We start from the raw sequence: 24,520 nt of genomic DNA, 5'->3' as shown, positions 1-24,520 counted from the left end.
CCTCATCATCCTAAAGGACTCATAACACCCTGCTGCCCTCCAGAAAACGCTACAGGTCCATCAAAACACGCACCACAAGACTCAAGAACAGTTTGTATCCCAAAGCTGTTACCATACTGAACTCTGAACAGAAAGCACCCCCCCAAATACAAGTCATTAATGTGCAATAACTACTTTACGTGCAACACTATCAACACACTTTATCAACAATAATATGGACTTTTTTTTAATACCATGGGGGGTTTTTTTCCCTCCGTTTTTGTTAAGATCCAAAAAAACAACAAACCCCCCCCCCCCAATTTTGCAGTGAAATATTTGCATACAAACATCCATTTTTAAAACTAGACATGTTAAAGTTATGAAAGCGTGGTTGTGCTTTGTTCTACTTTGGGTAAGAGGAAAAACTACAGGCTTCATGGGGGGGATTAGTTCCTCAACTACAAATGTACATTATATTTGAGGATTGGGGCGTGAGGTAGGAGACGAATGAAGTCACACAAAGATTGTGTGCTTTTTAGTCCGGCATTTTCCATCTTCTCTTAGCTAATACTGTCCAGGTCATGATACTATGTCTTTTTTTGTTGGACATTTTGGCCAAACGTATTCAACGAAAAGAAATGTAATGATTTAATGATTAATCAGTATTGTCAAAAACAAGAAAAAGTTTGACCCTGTGCAGAAATATGGTACGTTTATGCTTTTGATAATTTGATCTTGTTTAAACTTAGTGTTCTTGCTATCAAACGCTGAATTAATTAATCTCTAACACTGTATAATAACAAATGGCATAAAACAAATAACTTGTCAGTCCTTGTTATGATCAAGTATTCTGCCTGCCTCTGTCTCACACAGAAAGAAGTCACATCAGGTAAAGCATTCAGATCAGGTGGGACCACCGTGTGAAGTTGAATATATTCACAGCAGAAAATCAACTGAGCCAACAGTGTTGTTTTCTGTTTCCCGAACTGGGAGTCCTGCATATCTTCCTAATTTCCTAATAACATTTCCCATTCACCCTGACATCCAGAAATAGTGGTTGATTCGCTCTTCAGGGCTCCACAGATGTTTTGCATGAGTGTACTTTTGTGTGTCTATTCATGTGAATATGTGTTTATGTAACATTATGAACAGCAGACACCGGAGCAAAGATGCAAACTCAATTGTAACGTTTTCCCAAAAAATGGAAATAAGGATATTAAACTTGGACTGAACTCAGAGTTCACCTTCACTCGTTTCCCTGCTATCACAATGAATATTGCAAAGAGGTTTCCTAAGGTAAAGGCTTTTTCAGGCTGTCAGCCAATATCTGTTTTTTATTGTATCCAGATTTATTAAAGAAAATCTGGACAGCATATGAAACACAGTTCTTGTAAATCAGATCCCCCACAGTTGGAGGGCGTCCGAAATGCCATGCGAAGCGGACCTCAGATGCATCTCAATCTGGATGCTCTCAAATCGCATTTTAAAACTTATTTGAGTTTTTTTTTTTAATTTATTTCAAACATGTTTCAAAAGAACATAAAATATATTGGCAAATAACAGAGTATCCAGTCCTTCCCCTTATCTTCTTTGAAGCTATAATAATTAAGTCGAGGCCATCATGTTCAAAATAACACCAATAAATACAGGAGACAAATCAACACAAATGCAACAACAACATAACATAAATAACACAAGTCAACAGATACACAGCACAAGTGATACTGTACCCTTTGTTTCTATATCTGTTCAACATGTGTACAATCTGTTTTTAAAGATTTGTTTAAACTTGATGTTTTTAAGTCTTCACCACAGATGTTCCACAGATAAACTGTCTTTCTCTTGACACGGTGAAGTTTAGCATCGGTCCTCACTACTTGTGTTTTGAACATATTCTGCAGCGGTGCATAAAGGAGCCAAAAAGAATCCATGCATGTATCTAACACTCTCTTCCATTATTTAGTCTGTCTGTAGTTCTTGACCGCGATTTGACAAAAATCTGATTTGATAAATATTTCACTTTAAAATCCTTGCAGCGTTTTAACCACACAGAGTATCATCCTACTTGGAGTTGACAGTGATTGGCTCTTCTCACAAGCTAACAGTCTTGGAGGGGTAAATCTCAAGCCTTGATGATATTGGTGGAAACACTCAGCTCTGAGGCGGCGATATAAGTATGTTTGTTTAATTCTGTTGCTGTAACTGTTTCACTAAAGCAGCAGCCATGTTGGTTGTTGAGGAAAAGGCCTATATGGCGCTCTCATTTTGGTCATCACATCAAACTCATCCCATCCTAGATTCACCGTTTTGATTGGCCCCAACGTGAATCAGGCAGGATGAAAAATTGCATGGAGGGCAGACTTCCCAGAAAGAATGAAACATGAGCTCACAGATTCACCTGGCTCTCAGGCTAGTTGCCAGATCTTTTCACCAACAAACATTTTCATTTCAGTACCTCAACACCAGTAACCCTAACATCAAACTCACTTTGAAATAGTGACACAGAGCTGAATTTTCTGGACCTGAGAATTTCAGTCGACAGTCATGGACATATACATACGTCTATTACAGGAAAAACAGTGGTCAAGCAAAAGAAAATCTAAATAAACTATGTTCACTTGGGTTAATTTCAGTGTCATTCTGCTCACTACAAGGTGAAGATTCTATTGTGGATATGGATATAATTGTATCCCTATATTGGTCGGTTTTGTCCATAAACCTGTGACCCTTTAGCCCTTGTTACAGGGACTGACAGGGCCCCTCTTTATGTTGGCGTGTAGTCTAATCTATTTTTCAATACCCCTTGGTTGATAATCTTTGTCAACACATAGTTACATGCAATAGCAACGGTATAGCGAGCCAGACCCCACATGGCTTTTCACTGGCTCTGCATTCCCAACCTACCAACAACAGGTGTATTATGTCTGTGTCAATGACTGTATAGATGGACGACACGTCTCCATCTGCTGACAGAAACAGTTTTCACCTTAAAAGCCTCATTTCCAACATTCCTTATGGCCAGTTCCAAAACCTTAGGAGGATCTGTGACACTGAGCAGGACTTTGAAAACCAGGCCAAAGACATGCATCAGAGATTTGTACAGAGGTGATATAACAAAAAGATACTCAACCAAGCTGTCACTGGAGCCCTTGACAGAAAACACCGTCTTAACAAGAGGCCTCGTGAACAGCAAGCTCCCAGAATGTATTTCTCTACACAGTACGACAATTTGTCCTGTGACATTAGAGACATAATCACATAAAACTGGGATATCTTGCAGAGCGACCCCACCCTTGTTACAGTATTCTCTGAACCTTCATCTTTTTCATTCAAAAGGGCCCCTACCCTACCCCCTCCCAAACCTACCACTTGGTTTCCAAAACCCACTGGCACCTACGGATGTGGCTCCTGCAACCACTGCAGCAACATCAGCAGAGAAAACACTTTTATGGATAGACAGAAGACTTTCAGAGTCAGACATTTTTGCCATCTGCAACACTACTTTTGTTGTCTACAGACTTGAATGTGAATGTGGCTGCTTCTACATCGAATGCACAAAATGAAAGTTATGGCAGAGAGTGGCTGAGCATAAGTATGCCATCAGGACACAAAACCCCAACTACCCCAGGGCCCAGCACTACAAGACTGTTGGCCGCTCCAATCCAGACAATCTAAAAGTCATGACCATTTTGATCTGTGTTAGATTGTCATATATTTCCATCATAGTTTATAGATTATTCTTATTTATACTGTGTTTCTTTACCCTTACCCTTCTGTAAGTTTTCATTTAATTTTTCTGGGTCAACCTTTATCCACTCTGGTTTGGTCATTTCATTTACTCATGTATTCATTTATTGTTTGGTTGACCTTCACCCATATGAGACTTTTATATTTTTGTGACTTGTGGTTACCCTGGCATTCATGTTTTACACATTCTTTTCTTTGTCATCTGGTGTTTTCTCTCATCTGACAGTTTCTTTTAATCAGTTAGCCTTTTCATTTCTTATGTTTAGTCACTTCTGAAAAAACAAATTCACATCATGTGACTTGATCAGGGTTAAATTGCCGCACCTGGCAGCTAAAATGATGTCCTGATGTTGCTGCGTTGACTCGACCTATCCATGTTATGATAAAGGATTTTTATTCCACACCAGAGTGCCTCGGATGCCTGTTGACTGCCTCTCCACGCCTTGGATTTATTTACCGTCAGATAGCTGGACAGTCATTTTTTTCTTTGTCTTTAAACATTTCATTAATGGTGTGTTTTCACCAAACTTTTATTTTCTTACTATCTCAGAGATGTTTGAATTGGTTTATCTGGAACCAGTGATGAAAAGCCATGTAACTAAAGTCAAGCATTTTTGTCACACTTGGTGTTATCATCGCTCTACCTTCCCTGACTAAATATTTGAGAACTAAATGAGAAAACTTTCTCTTGACATCCCAAAGTTTGCAGCTGCAGTATGACTTGCATTTGATACGTATGAATGTAGAAAACTGATCAAAACAATTCTCTTTTTACCCAAACCTGAATTACTTATACATTTCCTCTGACTCTGCCTCAGGTTTGATAATCTTTTTTTCCAAGAAGTTGATGAAAAATTCATGAGTTGTCCCCCGATATCAAGTGAAATCATTATTCAGCCTGAGTGCTCAGTTTAAAACATATCAGTGTGTGGGTCCTTTCTGTCCTGTAATGAAAGTGCACTAAAGGATACAAAAAGGAAAAGTTTTCAGACTAAGCTTAAAAAAGTGGACTGATATTTATAGGTAGAAATAAATGTGTGTCTGCGATATTATACAGACTTTGTTTCATGGCTAAACTTAAGCTGTTGAATATTTTTGAACAAGTAGAATAAATATCCGTTCTTCTGTGTCAATCTAATGATGACTTTAATTTCTGCTGACATTGAGATTTTGACACTTAAACTCTGACAACATTTAGACAAATGCCCCAAATTCTGTCACTAACTGGCAGAACACCCACCTGATAGACCTCTTCTGCTGAAACATGGCCCTGTGTTTGGTTACAAGTAAGAGCAAGGCATTAATTATCCAGACCTCACACAAAACTTTAATGCAGGTGACTGGATTCTGCTTTCCTTGTCATAAATCTGTGATTATAATCACTAACCTTATACCGTCTATCAACCGAGAAATACCAGGATCAAACTACATGAGAACAGCCCCGCTGAGAGTGTTCTTTCCACTGCACAGGTAAAGTTGTTTTTACCTTGAAGAGGTTTTCTGGTCACAAAACTATGTAAGAGTTGCCTTCAGCTCTTTCAGCTCACAGTGTTAATGTTTGTAGTACTCCCCCCTTACATTTCAAAACTGTTCTGTTGACTAACAGACTAACACAGACTTTGTCCGTATCTGGTTGATTAGATTTTATCTGTTGACAATCACTGCCGAAAAGGCTTCACTAACTTGATGACAAACTTAGAAAATAACTGCCCAAAATAACCACCAACTGTTCACAAGAAATGATTTACAATAAATATTGGAAATAAATTCATATAAATCATTAAATACATATTTTAACTTTAGTTATAGTGATGCTGAAATCCAAAGAGGCAGTGCTCAGTAACGTTTTGCATGTTTCTGCAGTGATGTCAATTTTCGTCTTCAAATAAATATTCAAATAAGTTTCGGTCTGGGAGTGTGTAAGTTTTATTTTGGTGAAAACACAGATTAAAGAAAATTATCTTCATGTTAGTTTCTGTGTCTCTTTCAGAGCTGTGGCACTGTCCATGGTGCTGAAATGTTCATTACAGGGCCGTTTATTTCAGCTTACTTTGAGCCTAATTTACTGAAATAACCCAGCATTAACTTTCCCTTACTTAATGCACAACTGTGTATAGGCTTGGAGCTTTATGCACGTCAAATGTAATCATTAAACTTTTAATTCCATGAATACAAGGGCTTAGCAGTATGTGGGAAAAAGTCATGCTTCCATCTGTGATGTCGAGAAGACTATTGTTACACCAGGTGAACGGACAGGTAAGGGTAGAGTAAGGGGAGATTGATAACTAATACATCACAGGCCTCGTCCTCTCAGATGAAATAACATTTCCTCCAAGAAATGGAGACATGAGGTCACATTGACCTTGACCTCCAACTACCAAAATATTATCAGCTAGACCTTGACTCCAAGCGGATGTTAGTGCCAAACATCCTGAGATGTTATGTCTACATGAATTGGACAGGAATAATGGCAAGACAGATATTTTCCGGACATGATGATGTTGCACTGAGGTTGACCTTTGACCTTTGCCAGTGTCCCCATTCATCATTCTATCCTAGTTGATTTGTGGGCTTACAGGGACCTTGATCTTTGACCACCAAAATCTAATTCATTCATCGTTGAGTTCTGGTGAATGTTTGTCTGTCACCTGGGTGGAAGCGTAGAAACAGTGTGGAACCCAGATCAGAAAAAAACACACACACAAAACAGATAAAACATTGCACAACAGTTAGAAACTAGCGAGAGAAAAAATGTGTGCTATTTTCACTAGATATCAAAATTAATATATCATGAAGGCATTTTCATTTTCAACACTGGGTAATTCTTCTGTACATATCTTGCTGCTGAAATTCAATGTTTTGTTTTAGAACTTCCTGTTTAATTGATTTAAGTAGAAGAATCCCTTACACCATCGTCAAATGTCTGTGTGACATTACCCACTGTGAGGCACAGAAACTGCCTCATATCCATAATCAGCATGACATTTCAAACATGGCAAGAAACACTAATGAGATTATTAGATAATTAATTCACCAATTAGAAAATGTGTCTTAGTTAACACATGGTCCATGTCTTAAGGCATCAAGAGGAGCAGAAAAAGACATTAATTTTTTCTTGCTAATATGTAAATTTAATAAGCTTGGTGCTTCAAAATCCATTTAGATCTTCTGCGTGGAAGACACGGTGTTTAGTATGAAGTCACCATGAAGGGCCATCACAGGATCACATGATGTGTAGTAATAACAGGGTCGGGAGAAGTGAGAAAAATAAGCTCTAAACCAACCGTGTCCTTCACATAGAGTGCTCTTTAGTATTGTCATTTTTCTTCTCTCAAGTCTGCAAACAGATGAGCTGCAGGCTTTAAGCACACACTCCACTGTATAATAAGAAGACCACTTAGGACAGCAAAACATAATGTACTCTATTCTTTGAACCAAAAACAGCAAACCCATTCATATTTAGAACTTGCATTTCTTTCTACACTTAGCATAGCAATTTATGTCAAACAAATATTAAGGGCAGGGCTTCACCTCCACTGAGTACACACTGGAGATTGCTGTGCACAATTCTGCAGGATCTTATCTCTCTGTCTCTTCTTTTTGTAGAGTTATATATTTAGCAATGGATATACTGTATATTTCATCTAAAATAAGACCATGATTTGCACACTGTGGTATCCTACTGTGTTCTGTTGTTTCCTCACAGACATCTCCTCGACTACTTTGAATTTTATCAATTTCACCCCTCCACTTGCTCCTCCTCCTTCACCCACTCTTTCACCTCTACTTCTTCCACCCACATTATCCTCCATCCATCCCTCTTCATCTGCCTCACATCCCACTCCAGGGCTCTCTCATCCCTCCTCACCTCCTGTCCCTCGACAGCAGTGTCAGATTTTCCCATGGCCATGAATTTTGCATGATTGTTCGTCTATTCAGCTGGAAGACTCACTTCTCCTGTATCCATTTTTTTTTCACTCTCTCTTACACTCACACACACACACACACACACACCTCTTTCCCCCCTCTCTCTCTCTCTCTCACACACACACACACACACACACTGTCCCACTGTGAACACTACGGCCACCTCTCACCAACCCTTCCCGCTCATTAAAGCTCTACATTAGATACATGTTTCAGGGAGGTGTTTTACTTGCAGCACCTGAGCCTTGTACAGAGGACATTACTTCCAGGTGAACAAATCTATACACTGCAGCCACTCTAATAGATATATATGGTTTCTGCATCCAGTGTCCTACAAACATGTAATGAATAACTTAGAGAGCAACGGAGGGAAAGAAAGCACCAACTGGAAAGGGTTACGATAGAGGACAGGACTGGTAAATGAGCTCTGGAAAGGAAAGACTGATGCAGGTGTGATGAAATGTTTCTGTTTTTCAGCAGATTAGGCCGAGTCCCAAATCTCTGGCGATCAGTGTTCCTGGGAATACAGTTCACCTTGGATAATTCTGCAGTGCTCTAACATATCCACTGCCATGTTTGCAGCCAATCTAGGAAGAAGGGGAAATACTATTTGAAACTCCAACACAAGGAAATACCAAGGCACGAACGACTGATATCATTATCATTATCTGTTTTTAGACTTCCGGCGCCAACGCAGGTAGCAGTCTATCCAGTAGCTCCGTCTGTTTCGTGTTTGTTTTAGCGCTTTAGTGCAGTTTTTTTAAAACTGTCTCTTAACTTTTTTATTTTCTCATTGGCCAGACAGGTTTGGGGGTGGGGGGGTGAGGGGGTGACAGGTGTGTAATGTCATATGTCTTGTAAGCCAGTGGTTCTCAAAGCGGGGTACACTAAATAATCATAACAAAATTATAAAATTGTGCTGTATCATTAAAAACTGCATGTCTACAGATGACGACCATTTGCGCCAATGAAGCATGTTGTGTCTATTACTCCCACCACGTTAACTTTGGACCAATAGAAACTGACATGATTGTGACACATCATGTCAATCTGTCATGAATCACTCAACTCACTCAGGTCACAACGAGCCGTTCCTGCAGCTGCCTCGCTGCTGTTAATTTTCTGAAAGCTTTAAGTATAAATGTTGTCAAGTTGAGTCCACAAGCAATGAGAATAAAATGAGCCTCTGTTTTAAAGTGTGTATGTGGTATTACCATGATTGGAATTGAAATGTTTTTTCTATTTATCACTATGAACCAGGTCAGTATTTAGGTTGATAACTTTTACAATACAAATAGCTCCAATGGCATCTAACGCCTCGATCCCACAGGATCTCTGTCCGGCGCGCTCCGTCTGTGCTGCTGTTCTGGTCGGTCAGACAGCGCGAGCCTTCGACCACAGGAAGCGTGTCTGATCTGCAGCGCAGCGGAGCGCTGGCTCAAGCAGCTGGATTCACAAGATCGCGCGAGAATTGTCAAATGACTTGATTACATCAATTTAAACAGAGCAAAACACAAACAGTTCAGTTTGCACCTCCGAGGTTGATTATCGGCTCATTTGGATCAGTTGTGATCTGTGATTTTTGTGCTTCTACCATGGCTGAGTACACTACTTATTAAAAGTTTTCTTTTTTCGAGATTTCAGTGTGTTGTTGTTATGAAAACGGAAAAAAAACGGTAGTCTGTACCGGTCTGTACATGGTGTTTTATTTTGAAATGACCGGATGCTGTATGCTGTTTTCGTGTGTGACTTCCTGTTTGGAATGATCTGCTCTGTTCAGCTTGACGCGAGCTTGAAGTGACCTCCGCCAAAAATGGTGCGTATATTTAGTGGAGCAGAGCGGAGAGACGCTTCTGGGACGCGCTGGAGACGCGCTGGAGACGCTTCTGGGACACGCCGGAGACGGACCGCGGTGCGTGCTGTGGAATCACGAGCACTGACTTGAATGGGTGTGACTGATCCTGTGGAATTTGAGGGTAAGAGTGCAAAAAGAAAGAAAATGCTTAATCAGTGTTACAATTATGAGGGCGTCCTTGGAAAATGTTCTCCGCTGTCAGGGGTCCCTGGCCCCAAGCAGTTTGAGAACCCCTGTTGTAAGCTACTGGATGCCAAAATGTCCCTCGGGATCAATAAAGTATCTCTCTATCTATCTTTCTAGCTATTAGTAACAGCTATACTTTTTATAATTTAAACAACTGTGCCAAGAATGGTCCTGCTTAAGGCTACAATAAAATTGTGACAATGATAGGTCATTCTGAGTCAGCTATTAGCAGTTCCTGAAACCATGGATGCAAATACAATAATGAAACAGAAAATAAAGCTTGATTAGAAATAAGCTGCAAATTGAGATTTTTTTTAAAAAGCATACAAAAGTCCTGCACAGATGCAATGAGGGAAACACTGCAATAAAAAAAAACAGCTTAAAAACAGCCAAAACAAATCCAACAGAAAATTGCTGAAAATCCAAAAACAATGCAAAGTCAAAACCACCCAGGGACAAAAAAGGAGCAGGTAATGCTGCATATCCAGTCATCACAAGGGAAGTGCTCCAGGCTTGTAGGCAGCGCAAAGTGGAACAGCTTGTTTTTCAATGAGAGAGAGACAAGGCGCTGAAGTTACGGATTATCAGACCACGATAGATGCTGGAGCTGAGAGTTTCTGATGGCACCAAAACACACCTTTACAACATGTACAAAAAAACCCACTTTAGTAACTTTAGTTAGTCATGAAACTGGGTGATAATTTATGGAAAATGGTTTTCTGATGAACAGATGTGACTGCTACTGCTAAGTGTAGCTCATTTAGCTGTGCAGCTAGTGGTACAGGTATCAGCTGACTCTACATGGCATGAGAGCTCTGAGAACATGGAAGCTTCTGGTGAGCTTTGAACTGCTAAGAGGTTGGGCTGTTGGGCTGTTGGGCATTGGGGCAGCAAGGAACCCAGCGGGGAATTCATTTGGAGTTTGATGACAGAGAGTAAAATTAAAGTAGCCGGTTAAACTACACCGGCTCCAACACGAGGACTCTGACACGGGGCAAGACACTGACAAAGGATGTTGTACGATAACCTTCAAGCTCCCTTACAGGCGGCATTCCTCTAGCATCAGAGTCTCTTATTCTATTTTGTCCTATATATACAGTATGTATCCTATATTCAGCACAGTAACACATACACGTGAGGCCCCCCCCCGCAGCTAATCCTGAGTGGGCCCATTTACTGCAGCACACAGCAGGCACATTTGAACAGCTTTCATAGTGAGGATACTTATCATTTCAAAGTGGCAACGAAATTTAACAGACCACTTTATAACACTGGACACAGTTTATGGAGTTAATTGTATCGAGTACATTTTAAACTGTAGCTCTTTAACATATATGCTGCGTTTTTTACTTCATTGTGTTTTTAAATTGACCACTGTGCGCCCCGCAGCTTCAACATCAGGTGAGGGAGACCCCAGTATGCACCTGATCAATCTTTGATCCCATCAGCTATAGTCTGACACGTTACAGCCTCTGCAGACACTGGTGAACATGCCGGGGTAAACGGCATTTTACTTTAATTATTTAGAAAATTGAACATGAAGCTGGGGTTTAAAGTTAGACTTTTTGGATACTGCATTCTCGCACACTTCCCCCTCAAATGTATTCCTCTTTTGTGCTCGTTTGTGAAACATGCTGGTCGGCGGTGCAGTGGAGTCAGAGGTGATATGTGGTGGTGGAATAACAGTAACAGCAGTGTCATCCAATCCAATCCAAATTTATGAAAACATTGAAAACCAACTGTTGACCACAGTCAATAAAAAAATCAATATGAGATTTAAAAACAGACAGTGTGGGGCCCAGCAAAACGTGCAGATGCGAGGGACTTTCAATCGGTGATCCCATCGGCTACAGCCTGACAACGATATAACCTCTGGGGACAACGATGAACATGGTGGGCGTGTAGCCAGCGTTTAGTGATAAATGACTTCCTTTTTCACGTGCTGCATTGTTAACAGATAAATAATCCGTTTTTCTTGTGATTGACTTTAATTAACGGCTCTTACCTTTGCTGAAATTTCAACATCAGAATGCAGATTAGTAAAAAGTAAAAATGCTTTGTCAGGTCTGTCCTCAAGAGGAGAAGAAAACTACTTGCTGGTTTGTTGAAGGGAGGTCGTATCAATAATTTCTGATGCATTCAACGAGGTCGGGAAATCTGAATGCTGAAAGGCTTTTGTGACACCGCGTCAGGGAATTTATCTCACGTTGAATTTCAGATCTAGAACAGATTGTTAGCTGTTAGCATGCAGATGTCTGTTTATAGAAATGAATAAGAAGCTAAATCATCATCAGATAGCCGCTGATGGGAGCCGGGGTGTCATTACCTTGCATTACAGAAAAACTGTGTTTCCTCGACTGATCATCATTTTAAACTGTACAGTATTGGAACACAGGCTCTCCTAAATGACTTACTAAAGGGACTTCACAAAACTGCCTACCTGGCATTTAATGCAAGCGTTACATAGCACCTAGATGCATAAAAGGCTAATGAGTTACTACCTGCAGAGTGCTTGTAGTAAATCTACTGTGGATATCATTAAAGGAGATGGTGTTTGTGAATGCTAATGACTAGCCAGCCAGGAACAACAAAGCGTTTTTCACAAATAAGGGATATGAAGGAAAATTACAGCAGGTGGGGGCTTCTGATCCACCAAAGGATATGATTTATTATGCAGAAACCACCATTCCACTAGTTGAAATGAATACATCTTAATCAGTGATATGACAGATAGCACTAATCCATTATAAACCAGGAAGTATGGGGGTGTTGAGAGAATTTGATGTGCATCCATATGGCTTTATTTGAGTGTGCATGTGTGGCTGTGCACAAAGGAAGAGGATCATTTGCAGTGTTGACACTTGGAATTAATTACACCCAGGAAGGGCAAAGTGTTAGTGGCCCTTCCACTGGCCTTTCTTTGAATAATTGCCTGTTGGAGCACAGGAGTGTGTATGGGAGGGGGTGGCTTCATGCAATTGCACTCAGTCACCCTATGGCACCAATTGCTCATTAGGTATGTTGGCTATCAGTGCAAAGTCTCGCATACCAAAGAGGAAGACAGAGCAAGGGGGAGCAAAGGAGAGAGTGATGGAACATGAGAGAGGCAGTGGACCTGCTTGAATCCAACTGCTACAATTATTATCAGTCATACTTATAATATCATCATTATCGTTGTTGTTATTGCTGTTTCAGACATATTTCCACTGTTAGCTATTAGTCTGTATTATTTGTTGCTCTGTGTACGTCTCCCATTTGTCTCTTTCCGTCTCTCTGTGTCTGCCTATCTGTCTATCCCACTCTCACGTCTCCGTCTACATCTGCTCTATTTATAAAGTGTCCTGAGATAAGTTTTGTTATGACTTGGCAATATATAAATAAAAATTGATTGATTGAAATCTATGAACTGGAATGATCTTTTATTTCTGAACAAAGAGTCTACAGCAACACCAGCAGCCCTCTGAGCAAAATAAGAAAGTGAGGATGCAAAGGGGCTCGCAGCAACAACAATGTTATTGCTCCCTGTAGTTTCTTGTATGAATACAGCAAGGCTGCACACTCACAATGGAAAACAGACCAACAAAAGACAGGAGACGGACGAGGAATGAACAAGAGAAAGCAATGAGAATTAGAAAAGGAGCAACTGAGATAGAGACAATAACGTGGAGGAGGGACGAGGAGGTTCACGCCTGGCCGAGCTCTTTATCCCAGCTCTCACCTGAACAACCACCGTCTATCTCCTCTTCAGACTGCCAGCACTGACAATGGCAGCACTGCTGCTGTGGCCAAAAATACCGCAGCAGAAGACAACAACATAAGTGTCAACAAGACAGAGCAGGGGCTGATGGGAGACTCTTTCATGGCCCTGTAGATTACTGACGGTGATAAAATCAGCCTTTTATAGCGTCGGGAATTTCGGCTCTTTGAAGGGAGCCGGATCTTATGGCTTCTTTCAAACGACTCTCAGAAGGGGATGGAGCCATAAGATCTATGGTGATGGTCGGGCTCCCGTGTCAACACAGATGCATATTTAAAATTCTATGCTTTTTTTATTTAAAAGGAAACAGCAGAATAATGAAGGAACAATTAATCAACGTCATTGAACTGCCAATGATTTATGATACAAAATATGGCGGAGGATTATAATGTTGCTCACTGTCAGCACTATGTTGTGGTGACATGATTCCGCTGCATGTGACCTCGTATAGCGGAGTCGCAGTTTAAAAAAAGCTGTCGGTGGGGCGCTGTCTAGCTCAGTCGGTGGAGCAGGCGCCCCATGTACAGAGGCTACAGTCCTCGTCGCACTGATCGCAGGTTCAACTCCAAGTCTGCCGATCATTTGGTGCATGTCATCCCCCACTCTCTCCTCCCAACATTTCCTGTCTATCTTCAGCTGTCCTATAAATAAAGCCAAAGGCCAAAAAAATAATCTTTAAAAAAAAAAGAAAAAAAGTTGCCTGTGGTAATTTGGCATTAAGAGGAGTGGATCATTTGGACGGGCGGTGAAATTTGGGCACACAAAAGAATAGCTCTCACCTATGACTCGCCTCCCATCGTTCACACCAATGAGCTGTTCAAAAGAATCGCATCGGGCAAGGCTAAGGCAGCAAGCTAATCTTTTTTTCAACCGTAAGCTTCATCAAAAAAGGCAGTGCGGTGCACCTCACGTTTAAGATGTCTGTCTTTGTTTAAACTCAAACATTAAAAAATCTGCTGTGTTTGAATAAATCAGAGTGTAGAAACATTTTTCTGATTCTGAATTGTTTGGGTTGTTTATTAAGCAAAGTCTGATGAAGAAACATGTCAGAAATTTACTAAACTTTTTATACTTATCTTTTATATTTTTATAAATTACAATGATTACTGACTTACATAACCTTTTGTCGTAGGTCGCATTGATTCTGGGGATTTGATGCAATGATGCATATGATGAAAGTTATACACTTCATAGTAGAATAAAACAGTACGTTCATGATCTGTAATAGTGTTAAACATTTGAATAGAGAGATAAAAGCATTTTATAAAAATTTCATAAAAAGTGACTAAAATCATCAAGTAATTTAAAGTCATTAAAGGTTATATGTAAACTAAAACAGGTAAAATGATAAGAGAGTGTTTAATATACATGTTTACCTTTTCAGGGGTGTAACATTATCTCTTTCCTGATTTGTCCTGTTCATGCTTAAGTGGTGTTTTCTGTGATTTCGGTGATTCTTTTTTTATGATGATGATGATGACAATATTGACCTTGTTGATGTTGCTGATGATGATGATGATTATTATATAAAAAAAACGCCCTATATGAAGCACTTGAAGCTGTTTGTTGGCTCTTACTGACTTCGATCCCTCCTGTTTTGATCGTTGCTCGTGTTGTATTAACTCTCAGATGTCTCTGCTAAATGAAATTGTAATGTTGTAACACTGTAACAGTCATATGTATCACTCATTTTAAATTTCTGGCCTGGAAAATGTAAACAAAACAACAACAAGTCAGCGTGCAGTAAATCGCTTCATGTGACACCTACCCCCTGCCAGCAGTTTCAGGCATTTAAATAACTATACAGAACTAATAAATCTTGTATCTGATGGTCTGGTTTGCCTTAGTTGCTCTTATAGAGTCATTAGAATTAATTTCAGTCTGTTTCATAACCAGTAAAAAACTCCTCACAGGAGCTTTAAGCAAAAATGCCAATGTAAGCATGGCAGACCCCTTTGTGTGGGGTGTTGCACTAACAGAGGACAAGTGTACGTGAAGATTCCCTGTCTGTATAATGAGGACCTTTCTGAAAGACCTGCTTCTTGCTCATAATGAAAAGCAATCAATGTCTGAACTTATTTAAAATAGCTTATTTGCACCAAAAATAGTAACCATATGTTTGTCAGTGAAAGAGATCCATGTACTCTGTGTGTGCTTGTGTGAACACAGCTGGTGAAATAGTTTTTCACCATGGAGGAGTGTTTCAGCAGAGCTCAGCGGAGAGATTCAGAGAAGACAGAGCGAGAGCAACAAGCCATGATCGCTGCATCTATTTGGCAATATTCTTCAAATCAGTGCTTCATAAAGTGGGTTCTGGGGCCCCTCAGCAGTTCTTGAAAGGTTCCCTGGGAGGATAATGAAGTGTGTTATCCTCCCAGCTGTGCGGCTTTCCAGTAAATCCCATCCAACGACACGATTCTTCACAGACGGGGGTTTCTTGGTCTAATGCATATCTGTTGAGAAGTCTTAGCTAACATCACGGATGACATCCCCACGCTCTTAACATCTCACCATGCACCATTTCATCATGACAGAAACCATGCCATGTTCAAGCTCATTTCCACCCTTTTTTTCTTGACGGCCTCTCCTGCTCAGGGTCTGTGTATGCTGCAGCCTAGCTCCTTCTGAACACTGAGGTACCACACGCTGGGAGTTATAGAAATGTTTCCATCCCTCATTACCATGATGACCTCAGTGGGATGCCACTTTTTGCCAGAATGCAAATTTAACCAAGACAGAATATCACACAAAGATACTATAGTATACAATGACACATTTCAGGTACATGTTCCTCTAAAGTACAGATACTTTAGCATTATGATGTATTTGTTGTGTGATTTTGTATTCTTTAGTGTTTCTATGAGGTGTATAATCAAACCATATAGTATTATTTACTTGTACCCTGAGGTGTATTGCTGTGAGCCAGACCAACCACATACAGAACAGAAATAAAATGGATTCAACGAAGAAGAAAGACCTCCCATGAAGCAGATTATTACTGCTGATGACTTTACTCGTATCAAACATAAAAGTAATATTGAACCCCCCATGTGGTGCCCATGGTGGCATTTAAAAGTGGTAGAATACTGACCACACATATTGTCCTGCTGCTCGCATTTACCAGCTTGCAGCTGTGGTGCGTCGCAGGCTGTCACTGGTTAATCGACTCCACATCTTGACTGACAGGTAGTTGTTGAGGGATTTACCTTCAGCCTTTAAAGCTGCACCAAACGCTACTTTATATCAACAATTACATCAAATGATAAAGGATCAGCTGACTCTCTGCACTTCCACTTTGATCTAAATTGCCTTTTAGCATCTTTCAAGCCGATGTTTCAGTTAAAGGGCCAACAACCAAAAACTCACTGTACATGCCTTTACAGGAGAAAAAGGTAAACATATTAAAGCCTCACACATTCACACACAGATTGTAGATCTGTCCATCGAAATATTATTAAAGCCCCTGGAAACCCTAATCCACAAAATCCCTCTCACTATGCAATTTAAAGTCTTATGTACATACTTGTAAGCATGTTAAAAGTTTTAGAAATTACTTTTAATCCAAACTGGAGATTTTGCCATTCTTACTTTGTTAAGTTCCCTGACGCTGGGGTTAAATTAGGCGTGGTCAGTGAAGATATTTATGTCGTCACAAATTTCTTGGAACCAATCGTGCAGTGTTATAGCAGCTGCAATAACACTTCTGGGCTCGCGATCGATCCCTCTCTCTGAGTCTGCGCTAACTCGTGTCCACACACCTTGAACATCTCTGCACATACCTGTTGCAGTTACCTACCTAACGATCGCCTTTTTTCCCCATCATGCCTGTGTGTGCTGTCCCCGGGTGCACATCCACCATCTGAGATGACAACGTGTCATTCTTTATTTTCTAAATGCGGAGAAGCAGCAGTGTTTCCGCCACATACATTTAATGAATTGTTGCAGCCGCTGCTTCAGAAGTTGTAATTGAACGACTCTTTGGAGAAATCAACGATCGTCCATCCTCTCCTCATTGAGGAAGACCACTGAAACAGTGAACTTGTGAAGTCTTCGCAACCATATAAACAACAGCGGGACCAGTTTACTTCTAACGGCAAAAGAGGGTCCGCTCCGCATCGCTGACATCGGCATACATACGCAGTTCTAATACGCAGTGTAAACAATGCACGTGCCCATATCAGCTGTGCGCTCAGTATCAAGCTTAAAGTGTGGAAGTAAGAAATAACCATGTAGAAAGAGGTTCAGTCTTCATGTGATGTGCTTCTCACAGAAATCATTGATATATGAGATTCATTGAAATCAATTGATTACAAAGCCTGTAATTAATTAGATTCATTTTTTAAATCACCTGACAGCAATAGTTTTGATATGATGTGCACATGCGCACATACCTGGGTGGTACAACACCCTCTACCCTGCTGCTGAAAAAAATCCTAAAGGAAACACTGCTTTCCCATGCGCCTTTGTTGTGTTGACAGTTGCCATGAGAACTCGGACAGGCGGACCCCGGCAGGTGTCAATCAACACGGGAGCTGCCACGCCTACACAGTCGTGAGAAATTGTCTGCGCAGCCAAACGAGCTGTTTTTCAAGAAGATTTTCTCGTGGTTCTGAACGTTTATTTTCACTCAGATTTTTGTGGATGCTTTGTGACACACTCACAACTGATATCATATATGCATTTTTGCTATTTCAAGCTGAGTTTCCAGGGGCTTTAAGTCAGTCAGATGAGGGGCGGAGCTTCATCAGACCTGCTCCGCTTCATGCTGAAGCTCGCTCTCATCCTGCCCTTACATTCCTCTGAATATGTAGGTGCTTTTGGATCCATTTGAGGCTTTATGGCAGTATTATTGGTTTAGGTGGCACAAAGATACGTGTTGGGACTGTGATAAGATCCTGAAAGACAATGTGCTCCATTTGGCAGCCATGTTTAAAAGCTTTGTTTGGTTTTGGTTTGTTGAATCCTCATATAATCATGCAAATAAGATTTAAGCTACTATTTCTGAAAGTAAATCAGACCACTGTGGACACCACTGATGTAGTTTCAGCCATTGCTAGTTCAACGTTTCTGTGTTACCTGTGTTTTTATGGTTGTGAGCCTCCTTTGAGAAGTCAGAAAGCAGGCCTAGGGCTGGCGGACGTCCACTTTGGCACGGGCAAACATTTTGGTGCTTCCTGACAGGATCGGCCATGGTCTTAAAGGCAAATTGCTTTGAATGCGGTTCCACTGATTTGAATGAGGCTTTGACTCCCTCCAAGTAAAGCGAGAAGGCCCAAGAGGCTTTGAGAAGAGACTGTGTAGGAATACGCGGGAAGCCGTCTGACTGACCAGTCTGTGTCAGATTTTTTGTCCATTACCTTCCCACCAGGGCCGGACCAGAGGAGTAAGGCTCAGATTTACTTATCTGCAAGGCTATCATGAGAAAAGAGCAGTGTGCACAATGCTCATGCAGCATTTTTAGCCAGTTCACACGGTCACTACAAATTAAAATGATATGGGGAAGCATTCCAGTGCTTATATAAAAAAGGTTTATCAGAAATTGTAACGTGTGGTTGATTTTGTAACACTGGATATGAGTTCCTGTTGCTGTTGTTTTGCAGTTGTTTATTGAGGGAGGTGTCCATCGTAGTGTGTAATTGGAAGTAGAGTAGAGTAGTAGTAGTAGAGTTTAAGAGATTACAGTGGACTGCAGTGATGAGCAGAGCGGTTATTTTAAGTTTCCCGTTACTTGTCGGCTCGCCGCTCTCTCACCAGGCGAGCGAGCAGCGAGTCCGCTACTTCTTTAGTCTGATAACTAAACACCTGCAGTCAGTCACCGACAGAATCTCCTCCTGGGAAAGTCAAACTAGCTCATTCATTATTTATACAGTCTATGGATAATAACCGTTAGCTACGCTGAGGAGCATATAGCCTAGCTTCACAGCCGTAGCTGGCTGATTCATGCGGCCCGCCCATAGAGCTGTGTATGTGGTATAATAATCAAATTATACATGTGATAAATATCTGTATTGAGCAATATATAAATAATAATGACATTCCCATGAGCCTTTGCTGTACTTTGCATTTGGTGCAGTTTCATCGCAACATTATATCACCGATGAAATATTTGTCTGACACGATACGATTTGGATTTGAATCAATTGATGGGTCTGCGATTTATATGAGACCATGTCATCGCCCCATACAAAACAATACATTCAGTTATATTCATATAAACTCAGCATATTTTAACAATGTCACACTATTCATTTCTTTTGAAAAGTCTTGTAAAGGTGATGATTCCAGCATCATCATAGGCACCACAATAGTTTATAATATCAGAGAAATGTCACTTTTATTTGTGATCTTAAACTTCATGTGCAGTTTATTTAAAAGGCCTTCAGACCACAGTAGCACTGGTTCCTGAGCCAGCCCGAGCCCTCGATGGAGACACGAAAACACTCTACAGTGAGCTCAGTGCTCCAGCACACGGAAGAGACATCCAGAGAGATTTACATTCAAAGATAGATCCCCTCTGAAGTGAGGGTTAATCAATCAAATTTTATTATGTGGCGCCAAATTGTTAAGTTAATTAGATAGAGACCCAACATGAATCCACCATGAGTAGCACATCGCAACATGTGGCACAGTGGCAAGGAAAAACTTCCCTTTAACAGGCAGAAACCTTGAACAGAACCAGACTCATGGTGAACAGCCGTCTGCCTCGACTGGATGGGCCGAAAAGAGGGAGAGAGAGGCAAAGAGAGGGGGGTTAGAGGGAAGAGGGAAGAGGGGGTGAGGAAAAGGGGGGGTTAGAGGGAAGTGGGGGAGAGGAAAAGAAGAGGGGGTTAGAGGGAAGTGGGGGAGAGGAAAAGAAGAGGGGGTTAGAGGGAAGAGGGGGTAAGGAAAAGAAGAGGGGGTTAGAGGGAAGAGGGGGTAGGGAAAAGGGGGGGTTAGAGGGGGTAAGGAAATAGGGGGTTAGAGGGAAGAGGGAGTAAGGAAAAGGGGGGGTTAGAGGGAAGAGGGGGTGAGGAAAAGGGGGGGTTAGAGGTCAGGGTTTGACTATTGCAGCCAGGGGTGGAGCTGAAGCTGCTGCAGGGTGGCGCGGTCCTCAGGGATGATGGTCAAACAGCGCCTGAAGAAGTCCTGACATTCTGGAGAGAAGACGACACAATTTGAGATTTAAGAAGAAACAAAAGACTCATGCCTGTTTTGGAATGTAAACATGGCGGATGTTCAATTAAAAACAGATATTAACAAATGTGAAAATCATCAGTTCATCAGATCTGAATCAGATTCTTGTTATCCATCAGTCCTGTGTGGTTAACAGAAATATAACAATGAACTGTCCTCAGGAACAGATAATGCCTCAAAAGTGTTCTGACAGAAAGCAAAGTGAACGTTGTAACAAAATCAGCAAAGAATCAGCAGATCTGTCAGAAATGTCTCCCACAGACACACACAGCTCTTCTAATGTAACATCCTTCTCCCTGAACCATGTCTAGACTAGCTTTACTGCTGCTTCCAGTGACTTGATTCAACCAGTGCACAGTTTGATGACTTGCACACTAGGATCTTTTTACAGCTGTAGAGCGCCCAACCATCTGTCTCAGGTTTTATCTGATTTAATAGCAGGAAGCCAAAATAACTTGATCATGATGCAGATTTATGAAAAGGTCTTATTAATGTTTGTCAGGTCTGTCTGACAACAAGCAAATCACTGTTGCTTGTTTTTTTGAATGGAGTTTGGATTGACCGTTTCTGATGCATCAGAAATTAAACAGGCAAATTCCCTAAAGACTCATGTTTGCTTAGTTTGCATTGAACTGTAAAAATGTGCCTCCTATGGCGTCTTTGCGTGTCATTTTAGAACATAGAAATTCACTTTACTTTGAATCTGAGAACACGACAGTTGCTGCTTTCTCAGAAACTGGATGTCATACCTTTGGACGGCCAGCTGGTTAATTTAATCTTCCCATTAAGGAAGTCCAGGGTGTCAAACTGGTGAGGATGGAGCATTCGGTATAGCAGGGCACCAAGCTGCCATACCGTGGTGGGTTCCGCCTTGTACGATTGTAGCTTGTGCCACTCAGGAGGGGCAAACGGAACGGTCCCTGGAATACAGAGGAAGAGAGGATGAAGAGGGAGCTCAAACATGAAGGTAAATATTTGACAAAGTGGCCAATGAGTAAGAAGCAGCCGCAGAGGCCAGATATCATACCACTGAAAGATTGGTGGGGCTTCTCGACTTCGAAGCTCCCGCAGCCAAAGTTTATAATCCGCAGTTGGGTGTATAAGGGGGCGGATTCCACCAGGATGTTATCTGTTTTTATGTCCCGGTGGAAGACTCCTTTATCGTGCATGTCGATAGCCGCCGCAACGATTTGAGCCATGAAGTTCTGACATAGAGAGAGAGAAACAGATGCTTTTATGCACATGTTCAATTACATTCATTCATTAATTACAAATATCAAAAAGCTGTCATCTTGCTTGCATGAGGAGGAGAATGTGGATGCATTAATAAAAACAAAATAGTACAAAACAATTAAAATGTTGACTCTTAATTGACATGAAGCATGTGATTTTAAGGCTTCAGTACCTTAGCTTCGTCCTCTTTCAACATGTGGCCTCTGCTGTTGATATAGGCCGTGAGGTTGATGGAGGGAAATGGCCTCTCCATCACGATCACGACCACATCCACTAGGTTGTACCAGTCCAGGAACTCTACAACGGGAGACATCCCGAACTGGTGAGGTCCACTTGCGGCTCTCTGCATGAGGGCAACTTCCTGTGGGATCTGATGTAGCTAAAAAACCCAAAGCAAAGACAAGACGTTTAACAGCTGTAATCCTCACACACTAAACTAGAAGTTAAATGATCAGATAATAGAGCAGAAGATCAATGATCGGTTTACTTACAACAAGTTCTCCGTGGATTGCTGCCCCTCGAATGTGTTTTATTGCGACCTACAAGACACAGACACAAGGTATGAGTTGACTCTTTCTTTGGATGTGGTAAACGGTTTATTGTCCTCGAGTGTGGGCTGGGTATTAATTCCCCCAATATATTGATCCATATTGATATTTAAATTTAAGAATACTGGTCAAAACTGCTGAATAAGACAGTTACACTTTAAATATGAGTTCTCTGCAACTCTTGTTGGGCCTGTGAGCCGAGCTGCAGAGCAACGCTTTCTGTTTAAAATGTCCTCAGTGTTCATCGTTTACAAGGTTTCTATTGGGAGGAGTCCCCAATACAAATGGACCCAGTGAATAATACCAGTAAAAACACTGAATACAGCAGTGTCACAATTAAAGCTAAATGTCATCACGAGCTGAGCTGCCGCTAACATTAGCTTTGCTTCTTCTCTGATAACTTCCCAGACGTCAGATGACTGAAATCATGGTCAGAACGTGTTTAAAGATCAGATAAAAAACAACTAAGATCTAAAAAGTGACTGTTGGAAAATTGGAAACATTTTAAAGTCTGGCATGTGAGCTAAAAACTGCAAACTGACTGTTGTCGTCTTTGTTATATTGAAATCATTTTATCGCTTAGCCACTGCATAGTATCGTAATAACAAAATATATAATATGAACAACCACTCTTTTAGTTTAGGCAACCAAAAGCTGCAGCCTAAACACTCGATCAGTCAGCCTCAGAGTGAGTGTAAGATGTGTGTGAGATACTCACTGGCAGAGAGTCTGCTCTGCGGCGACCAGCATATACACAACTGAATCCTCTTTCCCCGAGCTTCTGGAGCTGCATATACTTGGCTTCGAAGTCCTCTACACAAACACACACACACATATTGGTTTTACTACATTGTCAGAAACTTGTGTTAATGATATGAAAGGACGAACTGTTGTCCAGATGGAATGTGAGCAGATCTTTTGACATGTTCGATGTGTTGACTGAAAGGTTTGACCGAAGGACAATCCAGTTCTTTGTATGAACCAACAATAAACACATTCTGCTGTGATCTAATCGCATTCATCGAGTCAAAAGGATGCTGAAATAAGAACATCATGATGCAGCTTTGTGAAAATTATTCATGCTTTGTGTGGTGTGTCTGTAAGACAATACAAGCAAACCACTTTTGAAATGATGTAACATCAGGACAGAGTTGAATTTGTTATCTCACGTGAATCGTATCAAAAAATTAGCTTTACCTTTTGTCTGAAATCTACTTTTAAAACATCAACTGAAATCTCCTCACAGCTGGTAAAAAGAGGAATGATCACATAAACCTCGGACTCTTATTAAGTGTACAAACTGTGTGAGTTTTCCATTGAGAAATTATCTTAGAGACTCTGAGCTTACTTCGGCTGACGTCGAAGGCGGAGATTTCAGGCGAAGTCTTCTTCTTCTTCTGCTTCTTCTTTGGTTTGTCTTTATCTGTGCTGGCCTTCCTCTTCTTCTTCTTTGAAGTACCGTTATCTGCGCTGGCCTTCCTTTTCTTTTGCACGGCCTGTTCAGCTTGCACAGACGCGTCCTTTGGTTTGCTAGCGGAGGCTTTTCTTTTGCTGCAAACCCTGGATCTCTTTGCTTGATTCCCAGTGTTGATGTCGGCCTTTCTCTTTGACCCTCTGGGGCTTTGCTGGTCCACTGACACGATGCTGTCCTCACTGCTGGTGCTCCATGTCCTCACCCTTGGCCTCTTGCTTGGTGGTTCTTCGCCAGGGCTAGACTTCCTCTTGCCCTGACTCAGATCCACCACAGGCAGAAAGTCAGGATGATGGGTGCAGGCTTCGTCCATTTCAGCGCTGACCCTCCTACTTCCTGTCATGTTTCCTGCAAATAATGTTTCAAAATTTTACAATTAGAAAGTTGTCCGCCTTTTTGGGGGGTGATACAAGCACATCATTCTGCTCAGTAAGACGTCTAAAAGTAAACTAAAACAACATGAAATATGCGACACAACATTAAACAACTCAACCATTAACATCACAAGCCAAGATGCATCGCAGGTTACTTTCATGATTGAAGCCACCAGAAATGCTCTGGCCTTCAAAACCTCAGTGCAATCTGGGGGTTTGTTTAGTAATTTACATACTTAAACTGAACTGTAAAATAGTGCCATCAGGTCA

The 24,520-nt window shown here is 41.1% G+C and overlaps 1 protein-coding gene across 1 annotated transcript; it reads right to left on the bottom strand.

Moving 5' to 3' along the window:
- Positions 1-20,492: 20,492 nt before the first annotated feature.
- On the bottom strand, positions 20,493-24,219 carry LOC138597853 (serine/threonine-protein kinase pim-1-like). Its single transcript, XM_069669373.1, has 6 exons — positions 23,754-24,219; positions 23,124-23,218; positions 22,030-22,236; positions 21,652-21,829; positions 21,374-21,544; positions 20,493-20,584 (listed from the first exon to the last, which is right to left on the bottom strand). Exons 1-6 carry the CDS (start codon positions 24,217-24,219, stop codon positions 20,493-20,495), a joined length of 1,209 nt encoding a protein of 402 aa, XP_069525474.1.
- Positions 24,220-24,520: the final 301 nt, after the last annotated feature.

This window comes from Semicossyphus pulcher, unplaced genomic scaffold (genome assembly GCF_022749685.1).
Source record: "Semicossyphus pulcher isolate SPU_LCO1_2020_fin unplaced genomic scaffold, fSemPul1.0.p SCAF_2, whole genome shotgun sequence".
In the NCBI taxonomy this organism is placed as follows: domain Eukaryota; kingdom Metazoa; phylum Chordata; class Actinopteri; order Labriformes; family Labridae; genus Semicossyphus; species Semicossyphus pulcher.
Note: the sequence above shows the minus strand (reverse complement) of the source record. Positions and strands in the feature narration are given on the sequence as shown.

What these genes read in the sequence shown, in the direction of transcription:
- LOC138597853 (XM_069669373.1), bottom strand. Translation starts at nt 24,219, where the DNA reads ATGACAGGAAGTAGGAGGGTCAGCGCTGAAATGGACGAAGCCTGCACC. An exon ending in GCAGAGCAGACTCTCTGCCA is followed by an intron (nt 22,237 to 23,123) that starts GTGAGTATCTCA and finishes TGGGTTTTTTAG; the next exon opens with CTACATCAGATCCCACAGGA. An exon ending in GCCCCACCAATCTTTCAGTG is followed by an intron (nt 21,545 to 21,651) that starts GTATGATATCTG and finishes TCTGTATTCCAG; the next exon opens with GGACCGTTCCGTTTGCCCCT.